This window comes from Simochromis diagramma, unplaced genomic scaffold (genome assembly GCF_900408965.1).
Source record: "Simochromis diagramma unplaced genomic scaffold, fSimDia1.1 OVJJ01000271.1, whole genome shotgun sequence".
Classification (NCBI taxonomy): domain Eukaryota; kingdom Metazoa; phylum Chordata; class Actinopteri; order Cichliformes; family Cichlidae; genus Simochromis; species Simochromis diagramma.
In genome coordinates, this window is record NW_024386909.1 from 1,860,543 (window position 1) to 1,883,144 (window position 22,602).

Sequence of the window (22,602 nt, forward strand, 5' to 3'; positions counted from 1 at the left end):
GTCTCACAGTTTTAGAGTGAAATCAAGCAGAATTACAATAAACCCTGTAAACTAGTGATCATCATATCAGAAAGAAGCAAGCACTGAGAAACTCACTGACTAAACCACGCAATGCACTATGTTTGGCCTTCCTGCTTATAACCCGCTGAAAGAGGAAGTGAGATATTGCTGGCTGTAATGCCAAGTGTCATATTTGGCTTTGTAAGTTCTGATACTTCTTCATCATCAGTGTGACTTTTTTCCTCTAAAAAACCTCAGATACTGATCAATACTGAATCATCAATACTAAATTGGTGATTACTCATTTGCAACAATATCAAAACCACCTGTGCTGTCTTTTCCTCCTGCAGATGACACACAGCTTTATACAGGCAGAAAACCAGTTGTTCACCCCAACAGCAGCTGAACACATGGACAGAGACCACATTTAACACCACTGGGGCCTCAAGCCACTGGGACATACACATAAGGGGTCTCTTTTCAACTCCTTCATTTCTTGAGCCATACTGCTCAATCATCACCTGATTTTTTAAGTAAATAATTAAGTCATTAGCAGTAATCTGTAGTAATTAGGGTAAGAAATTAGGGTAATTAGGGTAGCCAGTAAGAAATGTTCAATCGCCACATTTAATAAAAATGTTTGTTATGTGCATCAGTCTGCACAGTTTGAAATCCACTCATATTTCAAATCTCATGTCTCCACCTGCTGTGGTTATTCTGTGTTCTCTGTGCTTTCTCTCCCCCTTGTCGCTCTGCCTGGGCGGGGCTCACTGCAGGCTCCTGCCTTTGGCCCACGTACCTGGCTCTAATTCCTCAGTTGATTACTCCATGGCTATTTATGGCTGGGGCTCGGATCTTCTCATCGCTGGATGATTGTTTGAGACGCGTTAGTGTTAGTTTCTGTATTTCATGAGTGAGTTTGCCTTTTGAGATTTATCTCTCTTTGTGAATAGTAGTGATGTGACGTTCTGTATCGAGGCTTCAAAGCTTGTGTCGAGTAATTGAGGGGGCGTTTCCGCGATGCGCGTATCGAGGCTTGCTTCATTTATGGGAGGAGCTGAAAATGATGATGTCCGAAGCCTCGCTGCCCGGCTGTACCACGTGACTGGTTCATGAAGTGGTTCAAACTTTGCCGCGAGATATGACAGCGATATAAACCCCTCAGACAAAATGTAGGTGTTTGATGGAGAGTTGCGGTTAGTGAGAGTTTGGAGGTTGAGGAGAGTGAGGAGAGAATGGAGCCAGCTAAGAAGAGGAGGATGTCCTCCCCTGTGTGGGAACATTTTGATCTTATATCTCTCAACAAGGTATGTAAATTTGTACAGAAGATGTATTTTCATAATACTGATGGTGCAATACAATTTATGTTAAGCTGTCTTTACTTTTGTACAAGGTGAAGTGTTTGCTATGTGCCAGGGAGCTGGGATATAACAACAACACCTCATCCATGCTTAGGCACTACAGAGCTTTGCATGAGAATAAGAGGAACACCGATTGTGGAGCAAGACCAGGTGAGCCATCAAATGCAATGATAATATAGCATGCAGTAATGTTACTAAATGATATAACAATATTATACAGCTGTAATAAGTTACGTGTGTGATATTTATATTTGTGCTTTGTCTTTATTGTCTTTCCTCAGCAGAACAATCTCAAATAGATGAAGACCTGGTTAGCATGGTGATTGAGGACTCCCAGTCATTTAGCATTGTGGAGGACAAAGGATTTAAAAGATTTGTTAAATCATTAAATCCTAGCTATGTTCTCCCCACTAAAGGTCATAAAAGCAGTGAAAATTTAGTTTTTACAGAATAAAATGTGGGCAGGACTGAGGCTCAAAGCCTCAGTGTGTAGCTGTCCATACCTCAACGTTACAAAAGTACAACCACTGTCCAGACCCCAACCACACCTCACCTCACAGTAAATGATCATTTCCATTTTAAGCATTTCCACATAACCATTTTCCATACTGCCAGTATAAATATACACAGTATACTGCCATCACTACAATATACATGTTTTACACACTCCTTTTGTTGTTGACATTTACAGGCTGTGTGCAAAAGGCCACACTCTTCAAATTCATGCCAACTAATATTTTTACGTCCAGTAGGTGTCCTACTAGAGCAAATGAAGCTTCAAGACGCTTTGTGCTGGGGTGAACCAATTGGATGAAAAGCTTCATGAAGCTTCATCTGCCCATCACTAGTGAATAGTCTCCCTGAACCTGCTGCCCACTTTCCTGCTTTGGATTGTTGGTGTGTGGATTTATGTGGTGGAGCACAAGTGTGTGAGAGGACCTATCACTTCCCTCCCTGGACCCCTGGATCTTTCCCCCCACATGTATATATTGTGCGCTTGTTGTTGTGTAAATTAACTGTCGTATTGAACTTTGAATTCCAGTCTGCGCCTGAGTCCTCTCCCTACCGGTGACAGACAGGTGACTTACATTATGAACTTTTCCAAACAAAAGTTATCTTGACTTTAGTGAACCTTCTCATAAGTAATAATCCTCTTTCTGTAAAACATCAGAAAACATTGAAAATATCAATATTAGCATTGTGTAATTTATACAGTTCATAATTTCATGAAGGAATTGTCATTTATCTGGGTCATTTGACCCAGTGTTTTGAGTTTTGTGTGTTTTGGTGTCATTTTTGTATTATGGTTTATGTCTTAGGCTCATTAGTAGTCTTTAGTTTTGTCTGTTTTGAGGTTCTTCTGTTCTCTGTTTGGTTCCTTGTCCATTAGGTTCCCCTTGTGTCTCTGTCCTCTGTGTCCCCCTCTGTGCGTTTGTTTTACTTTGATAGTCTCCTGTCTGGTGTGTGTCATGTTCAGTTTATTGGTTTAGTTTCTTGTATTTGACAGTCCAGAAAATATAATATAGTCACTCTACGTCTGACCTGGGCCCTGTTTCAGGAAGCCGGTTTAGTGGAAAAACTGAGTAAGTATACCCTGAGTTAACGAAAACTCTGGGTTTTCGGTTTCACAAAGCGAGTTCAGATGAAGCCTCAGTGAGTCACCATGACGACACACTCCGTGAAGCTAACCTGCCCCCTAGCAGGTTTACTACAACTAACCCTGACTGTCTCCGCCCCGTTGTCGGAAACCTGACAGTAGGAAGTGTCGGACATGGCGTGCCCCTGCCTTGAAGAGCCAGTAGATCGTGAAGCCCGAATTCTCCGCAGAGCTCTCCGCCGGGAGAGAGTGATTAGAGCGCGTTTGGACATTTTATCATTTCCTGATGATTTTCTGTGCGAACGTTACCGTTTCTCAGCACAATCTATAATTTATTTGGATAACATCCTCAGGCCTAATATTACGCATGTGACACATCGCGGACATGCTCTCAGTTCTGTACATATTATTTGTATTGCACTTCGGTTTTTTGCAAACGGGAGCTTTCTGTATAATATTGGTGACGCTGAGCACGTTTCCAAGGCTACCGTCTGTCGGGCAGTCAGGAATGTTACAGTTGCACTGAAACGTCTCCTGTACTCGTCTGTGGTGTTCCCCGGTCACAGACCCACAAGATTTATCAAAGAGGGATGCCACAAAATTGCAGGTATCAGGATGAACGAAACTTAATTTATGATGTGGTGATACTTGGACTACTACTTAAATTTTACATTTATTTTCAGGGTTCCCAGGCGTGATTGGCTGTATAGATGGCACTCACATTCCAATCATTGCTCCTTCAGTAAATGAAGGAGACTATGTGAACAGGAAGTCTTTCCACAGCATTAATGTACAGGTACATAGTTCCCTGTAGCATTTCAAACTAACATATTATTTCATTATAGTAATGGATGCTAATTTGTGTTCTCTGCACTGTGAAGATCATATATGATGCTGCCAACATTATCACAAATGTGGAAGCCAAGTGGCCAGGCTCTGTCCATGACTCACAAATATTCCGTGAATGTACACTCAGCACAAAATTTGGACATGGTGAGTTGAGAATACTTTAAAATATATAAAGACCAATTGCTTCAGGGACATTTGAACTGAAGTGTATCCTTCTGTCTTAGGAGAGTTCACTGGCTACTTGCTTGGTGATAGGGGGTATCCATGTTTACCCTATTTGCTTACCCCTTACCCTGACCCTGAACCGGGCCCACAGCAGCGATATAATCTGGCTAATTGCAGGACAAGAGCCAGAATTGAAATGACTATCGGAATGCTTAAGGCCCGGTTCCAGTGCCTGCAAAGACTCAGGGTCACCCCAGAAAGGGCATGTGACATTATTGTGGCATGTGTGATTCTTCACAACATTGCCACAATTAGAGGAGAACACTGTCCTTCTGAACCAAACATCAGCAGTGATCCAAACCATGAACATCCTGACCCTCCCACGGACATACAAGATGGAAGCGCAGTCAGAGACACCATATGTCACAATCATTTCCTTTGACCCATCACCTCAACATGTTGAAAGAAGAATAAACAGATTTTGTGTTCAACTGGCTTTATTGGTCGCCTGTGTTTCCTGTACACAAAGTATTAAAAGATGTAAACCTCATAAAGTGTCTCTGTTGCTTCCTCCTCTGTAACAGCTGTCAATGTTTCTTCATTATTTTCCTGTAGTAAAGAAATAAACAACATTGCTGTTCTACTGTAAACTCATGTAATCTGTGGAGTATTACTCACAACTGCATGTTGGTCTGGCTCAACAGGAGGCTGCACCAGATGCAGTACACCACCACCATCAACTTATAGTATATGAGGTTTATACAGGTCACTTATAACTTACAAGGGACCAAATGGCAATTAACAAACATACCAATCACCTTACACTTCATTGTCATATTGCTCTCAAAGACAACCAAGACTGAGGGAAGGCAAAATCAGTAGGAAAATAACTTCACTACAAAATAATCCATTATGGTAAAGAGTTTATCAAATGAATGAGTAGCACTGCAAAGGTGACTGTGAAGAAAGGATGTATGCACATCATGTCTTATTTTGAATTTACCCCCTATGTAGGCACTTGTGTCTTGCAGGGTTATTGACTCAGAGGATGTCCCCGCAGAGATGCCTTCGGCCACAGGGCGCCCACTGTTTTGGCTGAGGGCCAACTGCTCAGCCTCTGTGAGTGGTGGTGGTGGAGGACCCCCACCTGTTTTTCGGGCCTCCGCTTTTTTTCTGTTGGCTATAACGGGTCACATTTGAGCATACAGAGTAAGCAAATATGTACTTGTAATGTGCTCAGATAATTTCAATAAGTGCTTACAGAAAGAAAATTAATGTAGCCTCTAACTGCAATTGATTTACATGGGACAAACAGACCAAGCACTATGGCTCATAATACAATTACACCTTACCTGTTTGGACTATATTTTTATATTTCATTTTTACTTGCTGCCAGAAACGTTTGGGGCCTGTTGGGTTGCACCTGCGCTCACATCACGTCACAAAATAAAATGTATAAAATAAAAAATAAAATATAATAAATAACGTGTTAAATGGGTGGAAATCCCTAGATCAATGTTTAAATTAACACTCACGCATTGACTCTGTCGGCTTTGTTTTGCCATGCATGCTCCCTTCCTTTTGCAGCTGGGGCTGTGTTACTTTTTTTTCTGCAAAATTTGCATGTTATCGGCATATGCTGCCATCAGAATTTCGGCGTCAAGCGCTGTAAAATACATTGACCGCGCCTTCTTTCCCTCCGTCTCCATGGTGACTCGCTTAATCTGTGCTCCACTGATCAGGGCTTTATGTATCCTCCTGCGCGAGCTTAACTTGGGGTTAAAGCAACTCCGCGTTGACTGAACTACTTGTTATCAGCCTTTCTGAAACCGAATATTCCGAGTTGGACAGTTCGGGGTTACTCAACCCTGAGTATCGTTTTTCACTCTGAGTTTTCTAAACCGGCTTCCTGAAACAGGGCCCAGGTATCAGTTATTCAACTTAAACTAAATTTCAGTACTGGCAGGCAAAGTGTTTCCAAGGCAACAAGGTAAAGGAATAATATGATGTAGTCACACCACGTGACAGATAGCGGCACTGTGATTCACAAAGTCTCTTAAACATTTATGCAGGACAGCAGTCTTCTACTACTTTATACTTAAACACTTGCACCTTTAAGGATATATGTGCCTTGCTGCTCTTGTTGTCGTCATCTAACACATTTCTAACAGTCTGTCCTCTCATCATCTTTCACTTTTTCTCATTTCCTCTCTTCACTTTTATCATTATCTGTCACATCTTCTTGATTACTATGTGACAAATCGTCTACAAGCACACAGACCTGTTAACCTGCTTACCAACTGTTTTCCGCCTGTGTGGTGTTAAGGCACACAGAGGTCAAAGCAGAGTATAAAAGACCAGGTCAATAGAGAAACTGTAACAATCATGAAAATTGTGAAAGTTTAAATGAAGGCACAAAACGCACCTCTGTTTATGAAACTGTAACATTATAATTACAGTACCTTAGTTGAGTATGCCTAATGGCAGCATGTTAACATCCAGTACCTGAAATTAGGTTTAGGGTACAGATGTCACATACAGAAATATCATGATATTGCAGGTGTACTGGCTAGTTAAGCCATACATCAAAACATTTGCATCGGCTCACTGACCGTTTCATTTTCACTAACAAACAAACCCATGTATTGCCGTTTACATTCACTCGTATGTAAATAAATAAATATCTAATCATCCAGTTGTGTAGCAGCATTCATGCATGGAGACATCAGAAATAGATAGAAAGGTGATTTAAGTGACTTTGAATGTCTGCTCCAAGTATTTCAAAACTTCTGATCTACTGGGATTTCCCCACACAGCCATCTGTAAGGTTCTCACTGGAAAACATCCAGTGAGTGATGGGGGAAAAAAACATGTTGATGATGCCAGACATTAGAGGAGAATTGGTCAAGCTACTTCAAGCTTACAGAAAGCTGAAAGTTATGCAAATAACCACTCACAGAAGAGCATCTCTGATAGCACAACATGAAGATCATCATGGAAGAATGGAGTGATCCTTGCTAATAACAGGTCAGGTTGTTGGTGGTGTAATGGATATTCAGCAGACTAAGCCACCATGTCACAATATTCAGATTATATCAGATTGCGTTTTTTTAATAATAGAATGAATTTCACTCAAATGCCTTCCACAGCAGCTGTGATACAAAATGTTGCAAAATTAAGAAAAATGTTTCCAACACCGTGTTAAATCTCTGCCACAAAGAATTAAGACTGGCAAAAGGGAGGCCAACCCAATACTAGCAATGTGTACCTAATAAAGTAAACATTGCACATCCCCATTTTTTAAATAAACAGTGTATTAGGAATTGTGAGGGTGTTAGTGTGATATTTACTGTGGGTTATAAGTAAAACTTCAGAGTAAAACATGATAAATTAATTTGGGAAGGTTAATAAATGTAAGAAGCTAATTTCATGCAACATTTTGCAGTTTTGCTTCTCCTCCAAGAACACAATATTTTGGCTCAATAAATACAAAAGTATATTTCACTTGAATGCCAAGCCATTAAAGAGAAAATTTGATAACTGTGCATCATCTTCATTTTAGGAACATTAAAAATAAAATATATATGATAAACTTATGATAAATACACAAAAATACACAAAATGATAAAAAATAATAATAAATATTTTACTGGAGATAAACAGCTAATCAAACTTCACTTCAAAGTACCTTTTTAAAAGAAATATTGTATGGAAGCGCTATTCTACAAATATATATATATGAAGATCCTGAACGGGTTCTTTGTAATGAATTAGAAGAGAGTATTTTTCACCAACAGACACTTCCACACTCATTTCTTCTGCACTTGAGCGTAGATACACTCTGGGCCATCAGCTGTCTGTGATGGCCTGTCTCTGCTTTGAGTCTTGCACACTTTGACCTGTGAATACACCAAATCCTGCTGCTGTGTGCTCTCCTGCACTGTGTCTAAAGAAGGTCCGGGTCTCTGCTTGGAGAAGTCGATCTGTCCATAATGGATGTCTTCATTTTCTGCTGTTCTGGCTGCTTCTTGGAGAGACAGACTCTGCAATCAAACACACCAAACTTGAGATGTAATGAAGAACTGGGAGAAAACTCTGTTTGACTCAATCAGTGATATAATTTGATACCTTCAGAGTAGCAACTTGATGCTTTGAAAGCAAGTAAAACACAAAAAAACAGGACGTTTAATCGCATTTCATGTGAGTGAGGAATCTGCTCCATCTCACCCCATTAGAGCACTTTGTCCTCAGACTGCTGGTTTACTTACTGGGAGGCAGAGTATTCAGCTTTCAGGCCCCTCCCATGTGGAACCAGCTTCCAGTTTGGATGCAGGAGACACACACCCTCTCTACTTTTCTAAGATTTTTAAGATAAGATTTTCTTTTTAATAAAGCCTATAGTTAGGACTAGATCAGTGACCCTGAATCCTCCCTTATTACACTGCAGTTGGTATAGTCTGCTGGATGATTCCCATTATGTTGCTTTTTCACTCACTGTGCGTTTATATGCCACTCTCCATTTAATTATGTTTAATCTCTGGCTCTCTTCCACAGGGTGTCTTTGTCGTGGTGCAGCAGGTGCAACCAGGTGCAGCAGATGGTGGCCCCTCCCTGAGCCTGGTTCTGCTGGAAGTTTCTTCTGGTTTAAAGGGAGTTTTTCCTTCCTGCTGTCACCAAGTGCTTGCTCATAGGGCCTCATATGATTGTTGGGGTTTTTTGTCTGTTATTGTAGGGTCTTTACCTTACACTATAAAGCTCTTCATGAAGCTGGCTTGGCGTTATATAAAAAAAAAATTAAACTGAATTGAAAAGACTGCAGTCACTATTGTGCAGTCATGTTAAAACCACAATAAAGTTCAGTTTTCCCACCTGTGTCTGATCGGAAGCTCCATGTTTGACTGACTTCAGCCGCCTAAAAGGAACAAGACAACTTTTAGCTTAACTGTAGAAGTAAAAGGGGAAAAAAGAAATAATTATATATATATATATATATATATAAAAAATAGTATAGTAAAATTACTTTCCTGAAACGTTCAAGTATGATTGACTCAACCCTGAAGTTTCTTCAGTGCAGAAACAATTATCTGACTCATTAACGGACTCATGTTGTGCTATGTTGCCACCTTGTGGCCACCAGCAGGAATGACACAACCCTGAGTAGCTGTCCAACTTTACATTTGATTTTGATGTCATGTTCACTTAAAATCTACTTCTGCGACCATATAAATGTAAAATGCACACCAAAACATCCTAATTTTGTCTAAGACATTCACCCAAAATGTAACAATTTACAGTATTTAGGCAAAGTATAAGACAATGTTGTAAAATACCTAATACAAACAAATAAACAAAGTGATGAACAAGCTACTCACAATGCTAAAAAAAATTATTAAAATAGGTTAAGAAACAGACACTTACCAAATGATGAAAACCAAACAAATAAGTGTGATGATCCCAAGGATCCCTCCAACAGCAGCCCACCACGTATCAGTTCCTAAAGAAACACATGTTGAGTCTTTCTGCTCGGTATACTCAGTGTTCATTCATATATGTCCAACCTCCTTATTTTACTTTCCCCTGCTGTTTGCACTTGTACTTTGTGAAGATGTTCAACCGTGATGAACAGCTGACTACCTACATTTTTCTGAAAAGATTTATCCCATTCCTGATTATTTTGATCAATCTGTTATGACTAAAGTTAAACACAATGTTTAGAATTGAGCCTTTTCATCTATCATTTTACATTTACCTGAAATATTAAGATGAGTCTCTGCTGATGTCTGATTACCCAGATCATTAGTGGCCACACAGTAATAAACTCCTCCATCTGTTACATTGAAGCTGTAAATCTCTCCTTCAGATACTTTCACAGCTCCATCTCTGCTCTTCTTGAACCAGGTGAAGCTGCTGACTGGAGGTTTGGCTCTGCTGGAGCAGGTCAGGTTCACCCAGCTGCCTGCTGACACCAAACCTGATGGACTGATGGATGCTGAGGTGTCTTTAGGAGAATCTGGAGAAAAAGATTAACACATATCCCCATTATTCATTATAAACAGAATGATAAATAATGGGGATCCCATCAATCATGATATGTTGACAGGATCCAACAACAAACTCTGATTGTCTTACATGAAACACTGAGAGTCTCTTCTGTCTCTGCTGTCTTGGTGTCTTTTCCTTGGTTCACAGGATATCTGGCAGAGCAGCTGATCTTCTTTCCATCATGTGTGTCTGACAGAGTGATGTTCTGCTGGATTTTAGTTGTAAAGCTTCCATCTGTGTTTTTCTCTATTTTGTTGGGAGAGTCTTGTTGGAGATTCCAGGTGAGTTGAGGAGGGGAGTGTGGACAGGGAGTGAGAGCTGAGCAGGTTATAGTGACAGACTCCTTCTCCTTCAGATCACCTGAGACTGTAATATTGGGCCTCCAAGAAGAATCTGTGGTTTCAAATCACAAACATATTAGAAATGAAGAGCACACTACACTTTATACATGTTCAAATCTTCAAACTTCATCCTGTGATCTCGTTATCCAAAATTCATAGATAATTTTAGAAATCAGATCCTGAGCAGAGCAAACATTATAAATAAGGAAATATAAACACCATTCAGGCTATTAAGACAATAATTGTGACTGTAACATAGTATATCCTCAACAGACATAGACAGAGAAAAAAAATCTAACAATCAAGAACAAAACTACAAAATTATTGTTTGCTTTAACTAAGAAAAAGCAAGAATTCGTTACCTCTGACTGTTATTTGAAGAGGATCACAAGAAGCTGTCGCCTTGAATGGTTCACTCTCTACTCTGAAGAAGTATGTGTCTGTGTATGTGGTGGTTAAATTAGAAAACAGAGTGGTGCAGTCTCTCTGACTCAGGTTCCCAGTAATACTCATTGGATAGGTGCTAACTGCTCCACTACTGTTGAAGATCACATTCTTTGGATTTTTGCCAAATCTAGAATCATTTTTAATCCACACTCCAAAAGTTTCACTTGTGCTGATAAATGTCTGTTCTGCTTTGTGGCTGAAGCTACATGGGATTTGCAAACAAGATCCACTCAGTGCTTCCAGCTTCTTTGGTGCAGTTATGGAGAGGTCTGGTTGTTTTGTACAGTCTGCCAAAGTACCTGTAAATACATTTTATGGATTAAGTTATTCACACATTAATACTGTACTGTAGTCCCACCAAGACTTAAAACATAATCTTTGATTAAATGATTCAATTACATTGATTTTTGTATCTGTGTGTTTATTACACAATCACAGGTTTTAACAGAGCTCATCTAGAGCTGAATTAGACATAAAGGGTTACTGATTATTTCTTTTTCTTTTGTCATGATTCAGTTTTTAAATTAGACATTAAAAGTGTAGTTGATTTAATATACTTTCTTTATTTTTTCTTAAGCTGTAGGTGTTACAAGCTGTAGCTTCAGCCAACAACCTTTCAGTCATTTGACTTCTTCTTCTGTTATTATTTAAATTCTTGTTTTGTAAACAAACCAAAGAGAAATTACCAATTAAAGAATTTCAATTTCAAGTTAGGACAATAACAGTTGGAAAAAGTAGCTGTAGGGTCACTTTTTCTTCCAAATAAAATTCACATTTTAAATGATTTCAATATAAGTGAACAAACGGCTCACCTGAAACAAAGAGGAGAACCGATAACATGCCGACTGTCACCATGTTCACAAACTCCTTCCCTGCATTTTAACAGACAAACACAAAGACATCTGTTTATCTAATCATTCCACTCATGAAGTTTTAAAACAGCCCCGACAAAGTTGTTTCACAAGAGAACTTCCCCTATTTAACGACATTTTTTTTTCTTAGCAGTGATCACTCTGAATCTATAATCACACAGTTCATTTAAAACAACAACACAACTAAGTAAAATTTAATACATATTACATTTAAAATTACTTAATGCGTCTTTCATTTAAGTTAAAGAATAAATAATTATTAGTTTTAGAGAGTAACAGTGAAATGTTTCCTTACCAAGTGAACAAGTGATTTCACAACGAAATGAGGGGGTTTTAGCACAGTTACAGTGAACCATGTAGCCTGACTGCTGTTAAAAAGAAGGAAGTTCAGAAGGAGAACATGCTCTTTAAGAAAGTGTCCTAAGGCCAGCCTGCTTGGTTGTAACGCTGCTACGGGCATGGCATCACATGATGCTCTGACCGAAGCAGGAAAATAGTCACTTATCTGTCCTTCCTGTTAATATCCTCTGATAAAGAAAGTCAAAGATTACAACATCGTTAAAGTCTCAAAGTACTTACAAACCATCAAAGAACTTCTTTACTAACTTGAATTATTCTAAGGTTTTGTGCTTTTATATTATATATTTAATAACATGAATGAAATTATATCTGTCATGTTTCACTAAGAGTGGATTCAAATGAGCAAACCAACTCAGTCGTACAAACACGTGAAAAAGTTTATTTATGGTGAATTAAAGAAGGAAAATGGAAACACTTGGTGAGCAGGTGGAACGGGAAGGACCTGAGGAGAAAGGAAGAGGACAAAGACCGGTGATAAGCGCACACACAGTAACGTTAGATTAATGGGAGCAGGCGGCTGGACGTTTGGGAAAGGTGCAGGAAGGTGATGAGGAGAAATCCAGGTAAGCAGGTGAAGCACCGGCGTGAAGGTCCGAAGTGAGGAATCCGTGCCTAACGCTGTTCTCCAGGGGGCGAACGGAGTAAACAGACGAGCGATCTTAGTAGGAGTAGCTCTGCAGAGGGATGAGGAGAAGACGAAGATTACAGCTGGAGATTCCCGGAATGAGCCCATTACCACAGAGCTGAAGCACAGCTGGCACACCGCTGTTCATCACCAGCTTGACGATGCCAAACACCACAAGCTGAACACCCCGAGAACTGCGGCCACGCCCACTCACCCACCTAAAGAAAACAGGAAAAGCAAACCCCACCCATCTCGGATCCTTGCAATATCAACAGTAATTATACACACAAGTATTCTGAAGATGTATGGGCACAAATGATTAAAACTGGTTATAACTGAAAGCTTTAATCTCAACCTCCAGTTTAGGGATGGGTACCGGTATCCGGTGCCATTATGGCACCAGTTCTGACATAAACGGTAGTAACCAGACAGTAACCAGACCGAAAAGCAGCGCACATTTCGGTACTTTATTTTTTTTCCTGAGCATAAGAGTTATAAGTTATAAGATACAATCCAAGTCGTAACATTGCTGTATGGAGCTGCAGATTTGGTTGCAGGTTAACATAGCTGGACTGGCCATCAGGCATACCGGTAGTGATGTGCGGATCGATATTGAAATATCGACTCCTCCGATACCAGTTATTTATGTTCTAGAATCGATTCTCACATTAAAATATCGACATTTGAGTAATTTAGGGTAAATTTGTAGTTTATCATTAACAGGAACACAGTGGAAATAAACTATATCATTCGGATTGTCTACATTGGAAGGATCTACTTCCTCTTCCGCCTTCCATAGTCATGTGCAAAATACAGCTGTATAAATGTGTCGCAGCACTATGGCGTGCGTACTCACAACAATGGCTTAGCGTAAATGGAGTCATGTGCGGAAGTATTTTACCTCCACAAACAGCCGAGATGTGGTTTGCAATACATGTGGCAAAAAAGTGAGGTGTTGTGGCAACAACACTAACCTCGTCAAACACTTCAGAGTAAATCATATCACAGAATATAACGAGCGTATGTTAAGGGGGAACTGAAGAGGAGGAGTGGACAGGGACAGGTGCTGCTAGGGGGAGATAGACGTCTCTCATGGAGTCCTTTAGTAATCTCATGTCCTGTAATCATGATGAAGCTACAATAAAAGATACAATAAATAAAATACGTTATTGTACAAAGTATCGGTATCGGATCAATATCGTCGATACCACCCTGAATTTAACTTGGTATCAGATCGGAAAGGAAATCAGTGGTATCGCACATCACTACATCCCAAGCATTTGCCCAGTGGGCTGATGACATTTTTTTTTTTTTTTTTTTTGTAACGGCATGAACAATGAGAGGTGGTGCATTGGCCAGATGCTGGCAGATGTGTAAAAATAACTCAGTTGTTTGGTGGTGACTATGGCGGAGCTTCCACAAAGGCCAGCAGGTGGATGAGTGAAAGGGGAGGCAGGAGGAGAGCCCCGAGGCAGCCGCCGGTCCGAGTGTCAGGTGAACTGAACTTCAGGTAAGAAGTTATGTCCTGCAGTCTATCTGGGTCAGATATAAACCAAGTTTAGGTGGAGTTTATTTTCATTGTGCTGACTTTTTACTGTCAGTTACAATAACACGTACTGTGTACTAGCTAGCATGACGGAGTTTATTTATAGCTGGGTGGGTGCTATGATGTTACTGATAGTGAACTTTATTTTATTCATAAGGTTAGTTAGTAGAGTTGCCAACGGCTCCTTAAAAAATTTAATGGTCCCTCATTCAGAGAAAATATTACGTGTTTCATGTTGAGCTAAGAAGGGACGCAGTTTGTCCCGTACTTTAGCTACAATGGAAAAAGACACAAAGCTGGTTTTACTCTGTCATTACGCTGCACAGCTGCCTCTTCTTCTCTCATCCTCTCCCCCTCCCTCTCCTGATCGGCTTTTCTCTCTTGTTTGTTTATCGCCTACTTTGCGCCAGAAAGAGGAAACCAGCGGATGTCGCGCTAAACAACAGCAGCACGTTTAGGCTTGATCAGCTGTTTTTAGAATTTATTTAATATTAATTTCTAGTATCATCTGATGTTTGCTGGAGCCACAGCTGTAAAGCTGCTGGTCATGATGTCAGTTTGGATATGTGGTGAGAGGGAAACATGAAGATGAAACCAGGAGATGTCCTTACTGAATCATCAGAGCTGAACAGGTGATGGAGAAACAGGTTTACCTTTTAGGTGACATGAATGAGTTGAAGGGAAGTTATGAACTGTTTCTGAGAGACAAATAACACCAGGATCCTTTTTTTTACGTAGCTGACAGCTGGTAACTGTGCAGGGGCGGATCTAGCAAAGTTTTGCCAGGGGGCCAGGGGGGCATTAACAGGGAGAGGGGGGCACAAAGAAATACTTTTCTTTCTTATTCTCATTTAAAATATTTAGCTTTTATTAAATAATTATCTGAATCTTGCGAACAAAGTTTTTATCTGATTTAAAATGCATAGAAATCATACATATACCAACAAGACTGTACATCACTGTCACAACAGCGTTTGTTTTCATTCAAAGGCTTTATGGCTTTAATACCTGGTGGGCCGGTCTCTAGTCAAAATGCCCGATTTTCTGTCCCAGTCCAGCCCTGCAGGTTAATACTGGCAGTGTTACCATGCCAGCTGACTGTATGTCATCATCAGCGAGTGTTGTTCTTTATACATCAGTATTACCAAAGTTTATCATAAGGCAGCATACTACTTGCTTTCAGGTTTCATTCAAATGTTAGTCTTTTCAGTTGTTTCCCCACTTTTTTCCTGTTTCAAAATCAAACACCAGTTTGTGAGAAGATTATCTTCCTTTTTTTAATAGGCAGATAAAGTTTTGCATTGGCATTGGCTAATTTGCCAATTGTATGTTAGAAATGTTCGTATTTTAATATTCAAAAATGTTTTTGCCCAAAACATATATGCATTATATGTCAGTAAAAATACTAACAGTTGGTAGAATTTTTTTTTAACATCATCTGCCAATTATATCTGCCACCCTTTTCCAAATCTGTGCCCCTACCTGGCCCCCCCAACAAAGATTTTCTAGACACGCCACTGCGCAAACCGAGTGCTGGTGGGTTGCCTGTTATCTGGCCCGGAGCAACATCCCCCAAAAACCCGAAGAGTAGAGTCCTGGCCCCTAGCCCTGCCAGTGTAGCAGAAATGATGACGGATGATGATGGCAGCAGCAGCCGTTCTTCTCTGAGTGAGTGGCTTAATGTTGTTCGTGCGTAATTTACGTTGAGTAGGCTAACCACGTTATTAAATTAATACACGTAAGATGAACTAGCAACTAGCAATTAGGTTTTTGGACAAAGTTTGTGGTTTTTTTTCCATTGATTAAGCACTGATTCCAGCCAAGAGTGATACCATATATGCCCCATAGCTGCAGAAAAGGCTAACATTGTTATCTTTTTACAAAAAAAAAACAACTAAACATGAGAGGTTTTAGGACAAAGTTTGTGTTTTCTATTCTTTAAGCACCAGTTTGAGCACCGTTTAAGCACCTGCACCGTTTCAAAAGTACCGGTTTGGCACCGGTATCCGATAAAACCTAAACGATACCTATCCCTACTCCAGTTTCCTCTCTTTAAAACTACATGTTGTGAAACACATGCATCCAGTTCACTCACAAAGTGGACCTTTAAAGAGGAAAAAAAGGTTTCAGCAATCAGTCGAAAATCATGAAATCAATAAAGATTAAGATAAGATAAGATAAGATAAGATAACCTTTATTAGTCCCACACGTGGGAAATTTGTTTTGTCACAGCAGGAAGTGGACAGTGCAAAAGTTATGAGGCAAAAATTAGAATACAATAAGAATAAATACAGTACACAACTGTACAGAATAGAATAAAATACTATATACAGTAGAATAAAATAAAATTGTTTTTATTTTTGAAAGATGACATGGACAAACACAAAGCAGAACAAACACACGACAACCAAAATCATCCAGGTCACAGTCTTTATCCATAAGTTTGCTAATGTCTGGAATTTACTTAATTCATCATTGGTACTATGAAGGTGATAATGTTTCTCTGTTGCTATTGTTAAAGCTATAGTAATGAATCTTTTTCTAAATATATATAATTGGCTAGATCAGTTGTTCTCATCAGTGCTTTTGTTTATTATATGAATTTGTCTTTAAGAGTTTCAAGTGTTACATGAAACTCTTAAAGTGTATTCTGTGGTTTTGTGGATGAATCAAACTGATCATAATGGTAGAAAATACAAGTGCATTTACACGTCAGTGATATGCTTTTTTTGGGAATTAGGATTCTGCCACCCAGTATTGGGTAATATATATTTCTTTAGCTTTTAAATGCTGCACTGTGGCACTTTTCAAAACCAGCAACAACTGCCTTTCTATCATGTGGCTGCTCGGTATGCTGTGTGCTCTACATTTGGTGAGGACACTAGTATTTACACCTTTCTTCTGTACTACCATTAAAACAACAGAGAATTTTAGAAACTTGTACAAGCTTTTGTTTCTTGCTAACCATGGCAGTAAATGCAGGGATGTTTTAAGTTTTTACTTCCTTAGGTTATACTTCCTCATGAGACTTGCAGACACTTTAGTTGTTAGACTATAAGCTCTGCTTATCTTTCTGCCTCTGGTTTGTTGGGACGTCTCGATCTAAACCAGCTGAAAGAAAAAGGTGGAAACAAGTTAGAAAGGAGGAAAGCTTCTCATTTGATTTTGGTTACATTATAATTAATGCTGTAACTCATGTAAATACATTTGAAATGCCTCACCACTCAAAGATGACCAGTGTGCTGACAAGTATTATGATTCCCACAGTCTTCATTACAGTCATTTTCCCCCAGTGTTCATCACCTGCAATGCGACAGCACAGTCAACTCCTTGATGGAAAATGACTCCTCACAAATGCAATTCCTGTGTTTACCTTCAAACAGCAGCTGACTGCCTGCTGATATCTGGATGTCCAGATGATTCCCGCAGCTGCAGTAAAACAATTTGTCTCGATCGAGTTTGGTCACCTCAAAGCTGTAAACCTTTGTGTCAGCTTTGATCATCTCCAGTTTATCACCACTGGTCATGAACCAGACATAGCTGTGAACAGGAGGGTTTGCCTGGCAGGAACAGGTTAGAGTCACCATGCTGCCCACTGATACAGGACCAGTGGGACTGATCAGCCTGGGAGGGTCTGGAAGAGATTTTGGAGTGAATAAAGGTGCACAAAGAGAGAAGAGGCTCTTTATTAAGGTTTTCTCTAAAAGATAAGGCTTCAAGTCCTACATGAAACATTGAGAGTTTCTTCTGTCTCTGCTGTCTTGGTGTCTTTTCCTTGGTTCACAGGATATCTGGCAGAGCAGCTGATCTTCTTTCCATCATGTGTGTCTGACAGAGTGATGTTCTGCTGGATTTTAGTTGTAAAGCTTCCATCTGTGTTTTCCTCTATTTTGTTGTGAGAGTCTTGTTGGAGATTCCAGGTGAGTTGAGGAGGGGAGTGTGGACAGGGAGTGAGAGCTGAGCAGGTTATAGTGACAGACTCCTTCTCCTTCAGATCACCTGAGATTGTAATATTGGGCCTCCAAGGAGAATCTGTGGTTTCACAACAGACACATCAAATTAACACAGGTATTATTTGGCTTTTAGTACACAAGGCTGATAACCATTCAAATACAGTTGTGTACTTACAAGTGTGTAGTTTTTAAGCTTTGCGCTTTGAGGACTCATTGGCATAGAGGTGTAATCTCATTACATTATTTAATAATAATACATACTTGGGAACAATAATGTCTCAAAAAATAGCATTGTGCTCAGTGGAAAAATAAACCAATTCTGATAAATTTGAGGAAAAATACTTTAAAGCTACTCAGTGATGGTGGTTCAGTTCACGCCACTCTTTCAACTCACCCTGTAAATCTTTGTGATTGGATCTTCAGCAGTGATGATGTTATTGTGCTGACAAAAACTACGTTTTACTCAAGTACTCAAACCACCTTCATTTTCCTGCGGATTTTTTGAAAATACAAACCTATCAATGAGGATCGCCATCTGCATTGATACATCTTATACGCCTAGAATTGAAGCAAATAAGTACTTGTGCTCAGTCCCTGTGAAAACAATTTAGGCACACTAAAGTAATCCGATTGGTTCCCAGATGACAGAGTTTTGCATTTCATATTAAATCTACTCTTAAATATATAATCGAGCTTCATTATTGCACCTCACATGCTCTGGAGAAAGTTCTGTGCTGAAACACATGAGTACATTTCTGCTGTCAGTTGTTGACGCTGGAATACAGTCACACCACCACAGTTGTTACTTTTAAACTGCAACCTCTTTCTACAACTGAGATTTGATGATTATAACATTTTCTGGGCTCATTTTAGGGCTGTAAAATGTGGATCATATTTTCTTTCCAGCCAATCACGCACATTGGGACAGGGTACAAAAAACACAAACACTCTTTGTGAAGTCGAAGGTGGTGTCATCTAAATAAATAGACATATGTTCTGGATTTCCACATTTATACCTAGTTCTTTTCTTGGTTATGACTCCAGCACAGCATTTTCCCTCTCTCTACTCTAACTTTCAGCCCTGTGATTTATGATGATGATTTAAAGTTTCTATAACAATATAAATAATATAATTTGTTATTAATAAACTCTCTTACCTCTAACTGTAATTTGAAGATGATCACAGTAAGCTGTCGCCTTGAATGGTTCACTCTCTACTCTGAAGAAGTATGTGTCTGTGTACTTGGTGGATAAATCAGAAAACAGAGTGGTGCAGTCTCTCTGACTCAGGTTCCCAGTAATTCTCATTGGATAGATGCTAACTGCTCCACTACTGTTGTAGATCACATTGTTTGGATCTATTAAAAGTCTACTGTCACTTTTAATCCACACTCCAGCAACTGCTCTTCTCCCATTAAAAGCCTTTTCTGGTTTAGCTCTAAAGTTACATGGGATTTGGAGACAAGATCCACTCAGTGCTTCCATCTGCTCTGGTGTAGTGACGAGTAAAGCTGAATCCTCAGGACAAGCAGCCAGAGCGCCTGTGAATTTAGGAATTTAGTGTCTAGATTAAAATAATGTGGAAAATATTAGCATGCATGCAGATGTTCAAATGTTGGAGTAATGTCTCTGAAATAAAACAACTCACCTGAAAGAATGAAGATACTCAGTAACATGTTGGTTCTCAACATGTTCACACACAGTGCTGCCATGACACACATCTGACGTTGCGAACACAACTCAGTCAACAGGTCGACAAATTCCTAGCTTTACATATTTTATACATAGTGATATATTCAGGCATTTATATTTATCCACAGGATGAATATCATTGTCACATATAATATGATAATGTGTAAAATCTACTTACCCTGAAAGTCAAACCAACAAGGATCTCTTTTTTGGCTTAAAATGATAAGAAGTAAAAGTATCATACACGCACTTATACACACTCCACCTATCAAAAGAGAAACAATAAGGTCTTGTAATATTTCTGCAAATGTGTAGCAACTTGGGATTTCAGCTGCCAAGGGAAATAATGAAAGAACGAATTTCCCTTTGTAAATAAAAACCCATTTTGGGACTCAGTATGATGACCTGAAAGAATGTAATTCTGCATTAAAGCAATCAAAAAAAATCACAAAGCAGTCTTATAAGCTGTGCCTTCTTTATGTAGGGCACAATACATACATTTAAAAAAAACAACTTGTGTTTAAGCTGCACACCAACATAAGCAACCAGTGCATTATTAGCTAACCAGACAATTTCATCTTCCTGTCCTCGTGGTTTTCATTGTTTGTCATACAGTCACTGTGTCACCACAGTCAGTTTCTGCGTTGTTCTGATAAGAGCACAGCTACAAGTGCTAGAAATCTTGCAATATGTCAACTCGTGTTTTTAGTCATTTATTTATGTTTCTTCTTTAAAATCAGTTCCAAAGATGCACAGTTTTTGCAGCTACATGTTAGCCTGATTGGTCAGTCTACATCACGCGTGCCCTGAGATGAAGATCCATTTCATCTCATTAAAGAATGTTTTTTAGTGTCTCATTATGAAAGTCTGTGTAAAAATAAATGGTGAGGCCTTGTTTGGAGCAACAACACCAAATTTATTTTTAAAACTGTAGGAATCTAGGATACTAATGCACACATGCCCTTTCTCTCGGTGGGCTGGAGAATAAAGGTGGATTTCTGTGCCTAGACTTCAAAATCAACTTGCAGCTGATCCCACAAATGTGGAGCATTGACTGCATAAGCTCTGATATCTTTTAGTTTGAGGTGTGACCCCAGGACATGTAGAAGAAGAATGCAAATGAATGAGACTGGTGCTATGCAGATGGGTCCTGACCATTAAGAGCCTTAGAAAACACTAAATAAATCGTAACTGACTTCCAAAATGGAAGAGCAGTGAGGCCGGGGGGGAGTTTATAGTTTTTTGGAGTCAATTGACAGTCTTGCTGCTGAATTTCAAACTATCTCCAACGATGTCAAAAGAGATTGGAGGAGACTTGGGAGTTACAGTTATCCAGATGCAATAAAGTTTTGGACTTTTTCCTATCTTAGCTATCTTCAACAACAGAACAGATTTGTTTGTCAAGGAAAGTTAGAGTCAAGAATAACACATGTGTGTCTTGAACAGCAGCTGTGGGTGCAAACTGTGTTGTTGCTGTAGTTGCTGCTCAGGCAGTGTGCAGGCTGCAGCCTTGGACTTAACTTTGAGTTCACAATCAGTTCCTGTGTTAAGACGGTAGTTATAAATTTAAGGAAGCTGATGTCAAAGACTGTTGGGGACTTGTGCAACACTTATTACTGCTAAGGAATGAGAGCTTCTGACATCATGGGTACACTTTTCTTCACAGCATTGCAGCTTTTTATAGTGTTTATTGAATAAATGTTTTTGAAATCATATTTTCTTTTAAGCATTTCTATGTGTACCACCTTATTAATTAGTATTGTTTTGAAGATGATCAAATGTTTACTTGTCTGTGTGTCAAAAAAGTCAGTCGTGTTTGCAGGGTTTTCTTTTTTCATCTCAATAACAAGCCATGAAATTTTGTCCATAATATTTAAGATGATAAAACTTCATTAACTGTAAAATTGAACTGCTGCATGAAACGACATATTGGCAGTGTAGTATACAAGCTTCATCTCACTGTGGCTCAGATGGCCACAAAATGAAATCTCACTTTTTCATATCTGCAATTTCATCAAGCTCAAACAAACCATTAAACCCTGCAGGGTAAGCACAAAGGAAGTGGTACTGTTTAACACACATTTTAGTTGTCATGCCACGACTGTGGGATTCTCAGGAGGAACTTGCAGCACACGCATTGTTGTTTCTTGCTGTAATGTTGTTCTCCTTTTAACATTCTGTTTGTTTTATGTGGATTTACGCATTCTTTAACCTAATATATAAATATATAAGATTTCCTGTCAACAATGTGTGTGCAAGTGCAATCAACCCTTTCTATTTAGAGCAGGAACACAAATGCCCTGCAGAGAAATTCACTCAGCATGGTGTGGATATATAGTTTTTTACACATGAGAAGTATTTCAGCTGTAGGCATGAAGCAAGGCTTTATGCATATATGCATAGAATAGAGTATATAGGGCAAAAACAGACTTTGTACAATTCTAAGGAGCTTGAAAGTCAATATTTGTTATGATCACTGGTTAATCCTGAACGTAGGACTGTGTAACTGGCAAATTTCAAAATTGATCAAGCAAGGTCCAGTATGGCCAAGACAATACTTTTAACTTAATAAAGACTCTTATGTGGGTCATGAGTACTTCTGAAATAAATCGTCATCATTTGCCAAATTCTGGACACATTTTAATCACCACTAAATCACTGAGAACTCCATAATATTTCACAATAAAACTAACCTTTCTTGCTTTTTTAAGTCCTGGAATGTAAATGTGTACTTTGGGCCAGCTGCAGTGGT

The 22,602-nt window shown here is 39.3% G+C and overlaps 2 protein-coding genes across 2 annotated transcripts; both read right to left on the reverse strand.

Moving 5' to 3' along the window:
* Positions 1-7,056: 7,056 nt before the first annotated feature.
* LOC120736187 (sialic acid-binding Ig-like lectin 7) lies at positions 7,057-12,228 on the reverse strand. The gene is made up of 8 exons (XM_040036165.1): positions 11,970-12,228; positions 11,615-11,674; positions 10,718-11,101; positions 10,102-10,407; positions 9,722-9,982; positions 9,391-9,466; positions 8,842-8,884; positions 7,057-8,015 (listed from the first exon to the last, which is right to left on the reverse strand). The coding sequence occupies exons 1-8, from the start codon at positions 12,028-12,030 to the stop codon at positions 7,782-7,784; spliced, it is 1,425 nt and encodes a 474-aa protein (XP_039892099.1). The 5' UTR covers positions 12,031-12,228; the 3' UTR covers positions 7,057-7,781.
* A 4,330-nt stretch (positions 12,229-16,558) lies between these two features.
* Positions 16,559-20,172, reverse strand: LOC120736264 (myelin-associated glycoprotein-like). Its single transcript, XM_040036263.1, has 6 exons — positions 19,807-20,172; positions 19,316-19,699; positions 17,932-18,237; positions 17,579-17,839; positions 17,427-17,508; positions 16,559-17,316 (listed from the first exon to the last, which is right to left on the reverse strand). Exons 1-6 carry the CDS (start codon positions 19,877-19,879, stop codon positions 17,271-17,273), a joined length of 1,152 nt encoding a protein of 383 aa, XP_039892197.1. The 5' UTR covers positions 19,880-20,172; the 3' UTR covers positions 16,559-17,270.
* Between the last annotated feature and the right edge of the window lie 2,430 nt (positions 20,173-22,602).

Coding starts and splice junctions, on each gene's coding strand:
- LOC120736264 (XM_040036263.1), bottom strand. CDS start 19,879: ATGTGTGTCATGGCAGCACTGTGTGTGAACATGTTGAGAACCAACATG. Junction 19,700..19,806: donor GAGTATCTTCATTCTTTCAG/GTGAGTTGTTTT, acceptor CTAAATTCACAG/GCGCTCTGGCTGCTTGTCCT. Junction 18,238..19,315: donor TCTTCAAATTACAGTTAGAG/GTAAGAGAGTTT, acceptor GTGAAACCACAG/ATTCTCCTTGGAGGCCCAAT.
- LOC120736187 (XM_040036165.1), bottom strand. CDS start 12,030: ATGGTTCACTGTAACTGTGCTAAAACCCCCTCATTTCGTTGTGAAATC. Junction 11,102..11,614: donor GGTTCTCCTCTTTGTTTCAG/GTGAGCCGTTTG, acceptor ATGTATTTACAG/GTACTTTGGCAGACTGTACA. Junction 9,467..9,721: donor GACTCATCTTAATATTTCAG/GTAAATGTAAAA, acceptor GTGTTTCTTTAG/GAACTGATACGTGGTGGGCT.